Raw genomic sequence first — 4754 nt, 5'->3', positions numbered from 1 at the left:
CCCTGCAGCCTGGGGCCCCTCCGCTCGCCCGGCTCAGCTCCTGGATGGCAGCCCGTCCTCGAGTGACAGCCCGACCGTCTCCGCATCGGGGTGCCTCCTCCTCTTCGCCTCGCTCTCCCCCCCGGTCTCGGGGCGCTGGGATGTCTGTGTCCCACGGCCAGCCCCCCACGCCGGCCCCCTTGGTGGAGGCCGTCCCCCCACGCCCGTACCTTCTAAGAGGAGGGGGAGCTAGTGCAGGGCGGAGGCGCCGAGGTTAGGGGGCCTGGGAGTCAGACAGTGGGACCCAGCTTCGGAGCTAGTCCCCACCACCCGGCAGATTTCAGGCTTCCCCAGTCCGGCGTCCGGGGGGCGCACCCCCTGGCGGCCGCAGTGAGGACTGCGTTCCTGGGAGCCCGCAGGGTCCCCAAAGCGGCTTGTGGGACCTCAGGCTCCAGGTCGGTCTCCCTGTCCCGGCGTCCTCCCCAGTTTAGGAGGAAGCGATGCTTAGATGAGTCAACACAGAAGCTGTCCAGGGCCTGGTGCCTTAGTCCAGAGAAAGAATGTCGTGTCTCCGGGTCTGGGTCTCTGGCCCTCTTCAGTGGCCATGAGGGAGGTAGGACTGTTGGGGCGTCTGAGTTGAGGCAGGAGTTTCCAAGTCTTTATACTGGGCAAGCTCTAGACCCTGAGCTGGCTCTGAATCCTCAGGGTGGTGCAGGGCCACCAGAAGTTGGTAAGTGGCTGTGCCAAGGGTGGCCCCCACCATAGGGGCCAGCACAGGCACCCACCACCAGCCATTACCAGCCCTGCAAGAGAAGGACAAAAGGGAGATATCAGGGTGACTCCCCCAGTCTTCCCCCAAAGGACTGGAGGCAGTAACAAGAGAACTCCCTTAAGCAGTTCCTGGGGTGGTAGACACCAGGAAAAGGAAAAGGGGGTGGAGAGAGGAGGAGTCCCCAGGAGGGCTTAGTCCAGCCTCTTGCCTTAGGTAATCACTGATACCCAAAAAGGTCATATGCATCCCAGAACACGACCTCTAAACCCTACTGTTTCAGTGAAAAGGGTTGGGGTGTGGGGCAGAGCAAAAGGGAGAACTGGGGCTTAGAGGAGGAACACTGTCCTAAGAAGCTAAGAACTATTTAAGAGGAGAATGCTTAGGCTGGGAACCCAGGGGCAGAGCCTTTAGCAGAGGGAGGTTGAGTGGAGGGACAGCACCAGGGGAGGCTGTCTCGCACCTGAAGACTTCAGGGCCCCAGCCGGCCACGTAGGTGAAAATCCGTGGGCCCAGGTCCCGGGCAGGGTTGAGTGGGTATCCACAGTTGGCACCCATGGAGAGCCCGATGGCCAGGATCAAAAGGGCCACTGCCACGGGCTCCAGACCCGCAGGCACTCCCTTGTTCCGTGTGTCCAGGATGGCCAAGATCCCCACAATCAGGACCGCAGTTCCCAGAACCTTAGAGTGGACAGATGCAAAGGATTCCGATCAGCTGGCAGGTAACCCATCTGCCCTCTCTCACCCAAATAGTACAGGCACCACCTTATGTCACCTGACTGTCCCATACAGGCAGCTGGGGTGGGGGGTGGTGCAAAGACAGACCTAACCCCACATCCCATCGGACCCAGAGACTTAACAATAGGCTATAGTGCCAGAGGTCAGGGACAAAGGTCACTACCAGGTCTGCCCCTCACACCTACCTGATCCAAGAAGCCATTGTTCAGGGACAGATAGGGAGCAGGGTAGGTGGCAAAGATGGAAGCTGTCTCCTTGGGGCCAGTCACTGTCAGGTTCCCACCTGTATAGTTCTGTAGGGCATCTGCAGGGGCGGGGAACACCCAGGATTTCCATCTTTCTCATTCAAAACCATTCCAAGGCACCCCTGCCCACACACAGACACCCCAAAAGTTGTTCCCTCTGTTACCATAGTAGAGAGCATAAGTGGCTCCAGAGGCGCAGAAAGCAGACAGTATCTGCACCAAGGAGTAAATGGGGAGCTTGGCCCAGGGGAGGCGTCCCAGGAGGCACATGGCCAGGGAGAAGGCTGGATTCAGGTGAGCCCCTTCAAGGATCAAGAAAAGAAAACCAACATCCATTAAGCGTCACTGCCAGGCACTCACCAGGTAACATTGGCACTCGCCCCCACAACTCTGAAGACAGGTGTTACCATTCCCAGCAGGTAAGTTAGGAAAGTGAGGCTCAAGGTTAAGCAACTTGTCAAGGTCCCACAGTGAAGCCAAGGTTTGAACCTGGGACTGTCTGCTCTTTCCCCTCCAGTGCCTGTGTCTCAAGGCTCCAGCCAGACACACTGATGCTTCTGGGGGATGGCAGGTGAGGTCTTGAGCAAAGGGAACCCCAGAGGGCTTCAGGTGGGAAACACTAGAGCAGTGGTTCTCAACCTCCCTCATGCCGCGACCCTTTAATACAGTTCCTCATGTTGTGGTGACCCCCAACCATAAAATTATTTTCGTTGCTACTTCATAACTGTAATTTTGCTACTGTTATGAATCGTCATGTAAATATCTGATATGCAGGATGCATTTTCATTGTTACAAATTTAACATAATTAAAGCACAGTGATTAATCACAAAAACAGTATGTAATTATATATGTGTTTTCCAATGGTCTTAGGCGACCCCTGTGAAAGGGTCATTCGACCCCCAAAGGGGTCCTGACCCACAGGCTGAGAACCGCTGCACTAGAGGTTAGCACTTACCCTTCATACCTTGCTATAGATCTCTAAGTGAGCAAAGAATTAATGTGTGGAAGAGGGATGGAGAGATGTGGAAAGGGGAGGGGCTGGAATGGGCCAAAGGTATATGTGGGGAGCCGGCACGGCCACGGCATACTCAGCCCCAGGGCGCCTTATGTGCCATGCCAGCTCAGCCTGGTTCAGTGACCTTGAGTCGGGGGGGTGAAAGGATTGAGAAAAGACAGACAAGAGAATGAAAGCTGGGTCTCGGTGGGACACTGCTCCCTGATTAGGAGACAGTGCCAGCGCCCACAAGCCCTGTCTTTATTTTATAGCAGATGCCATGAGGCAAAGTAGGGGCATGATCAAGTTGTTTACAGCATTCTCATGAGTTCCAACCTCACTCAACTACATGCACCCGAACTCTATCACAAGGGAGGTGGGGCCACGTGTTTGGACCATAGGTTCAAGCTTACAACCACAGCCGTTGGCTATGATTGTGCTGGGAGGGCCCTACCCTTCCAGCTGGGACTTGCATGTGGCAATGAGAGGACCCTGTCCTCATTAGTCCGAAGCTTGAACCTAACCAAAACACTGCAGCCGCGCCCCACAGGTATATCTCAGTCCAGGGCACTAATCAAGCTCAAAAAGATAATGTCCATGAGTCACTTTTCCTCGATAACCATACATCCACACTCACATGCATATCCTACATGTCTGATAATCAGACCCCTCCCTCCTTACCGGAGACATTACCACCCACGTAGATGGCCACCATCACAGCCAAAGCGCCAGCCAGAAACATGGTGAAGAAGTTGCCTTTGGTTTCTTCACTGGTGACAGCCTGGGCCACAGCCCCTTGGGTGATGAGCTGGTGGGGAGAGGAAAGATGAGGAGCAGAGAACCAGGACTAGAGAGCCTGGTGGACCTACAGGGGAGAGAGACTGGGAAGGTGAGGGGAATGGCCAAGAGAGGTAAACTCTGAACAAATGTGAGGGATCAGCAAGGAAGGAAGGGAAGCAGGCAGAGGGAAGGGAAAAGAAATGGGAGAAGTGAAAAAAAAAGTTAAGAAAGGGAAGGAGGGTGAGATTGAAAGGGAGAGGAATAGGGGGAGGTCAATCTGGGGGAAAGGAGACATATGTAAAACTTTAGACAATAAAAAAAAAAAGAAAGGGAGAGGAATAAAAATCAGGAAGTAGGAGAGGAATACAAGAGACAAGAGGAGGGCAGAAAGAGGAATGATGGATAGTTGAAACAAGACGCCGGGGAAAGAGATAACACCACAGATTAACAATAGCTTTTGCCCACCCTCTGTTCCCTTCCCCCAAGTACCCTGCCTACCATGAGCACAAACACACCCAGAAACTCTGCCAGGCACTGTCGGGCCAGGAGGCTTCGGATCCGGAGCCAGCCCTTGACTTCTGCCAGGAGCTGCATAGGGACCATGGTGAGGACACCCTGTCTCTGGTTACGGCTCCCTCTGTCTGCATAAGCACGCTGCTACTTCACTATATGTCTGCCCGGGGAAAAGATAAGGAAAAGACTTTAAAACCAATTAGCTTGGCTCTGGAACAATAGCTAGTGTGTATGCACGTACGTGTATAGAGAGGATAGAGATAAAGAGAGAATGTCCCCATGTAAGCAGGCTCGGTGCATGACCAGGGCCTGGAGTTTGCCCAGGGGCCGCTGTCTCCTCTGTCTCTCTTCCCCTTTCCTCTCAGGAGTAGCCTCTTCCTATGCTGACGGGTTGCGTGGCAGGATTCCAGAGAAGCCCACCCAGCACCATCTTGCAAACCCAGACGCTTTCTAGGTACCAACAGGGGCCATTGTGCCCCACTGGCTTCTCGTTTTGCATTGTGCGGACTTGAGTGAGAGTCTTGGAATTCTGGATCTCCTTGTTTTAATTAATTAATTAATTATTAATTAATTTTTGTTAATCCTCACCCAGGATATTTTTCCATTGATCTTTTAGAAAGAGTGGATGAGAGAGGGAAAGACAGAGAGAAACATCGCTGTGATAGAAACACATCAATTGGTTGCCTCCTGCACAGGCCCTGACCAGGGCCCGGCCCGGGAGGAGCCTGTAACTCA

General features: G+C 53.8%; 2 protein-coding genes across 3 annotated transcripts in view; both read right to left on the bottom strand.

Annotated features, from left to right (window-relative positions):
* ATP8B2 (ATPase, aminophospholipid transporter, class I, type 8B, member 2) overlaps positions 1-252 on the bottom strand; it is a 21791-nt gene extending 21539 nt beyond the window's left edge. Inside the window, exon 1 of the mRNA XM_005867490.2 lies at positions 210-252. The gene's annotated coding sequence lies outside the window, so the exon portion shown is untranslated. The remainder of the gene's footprint in view (positions 1-209) is intronic.
* Positions 253-373: 121 nt separating this feature from the next.
* On the bottom strand, positions 374-4438 carry AQP10 (aquaporin 10). 2 transcript variants are annotated; one of them, XM_005867704.2, is made up of 6 exons: positions 4005-4438; positions 3408-3534; positions 1896-2033; positions 1672-1790; positions 1212-1429; positions 374-782 (listed from the first exon to the last, which is right to left on the bottom strand). In XM_005867704.2, exons 1-6 carry the CDS (start codon positions 4107-4109, stop codon positions 575-577), a joined length of 915 nt encoding a protein of 304 aa, XP_005867766.1. In that variant the 5' UTR covers positions 4110-4438; the 3' UTR covers positions 374-574. The 2 variants fall into 2 exon arrangements, with proteins under 2 accessions (XP_005867766.1, XP_014396272.1); XM_014540786.1 differs by having other exon boundaries at positions 4022-4438.
* Positions 4439-4754: the final 316 nt, after the last annotated feature.

This window comes from Myotis brandtii, unplaced genomic scaffold (genome assembly GCF_000412655.1).
Source record: "Myotis brandtii unplaced genomic scaffold, ASM41265v1 scaffold250, whole genome shotgun sequence".
Lineage (NCBI taxonomy): Eukaryota > Metazoa > Chordata > Mammalia > Chiroptera > Vespertilionidae > Myotis > Myotis brandtii.
This window is presented reverse-complemented; position numbering and strand designations above follow the sequence as displayed.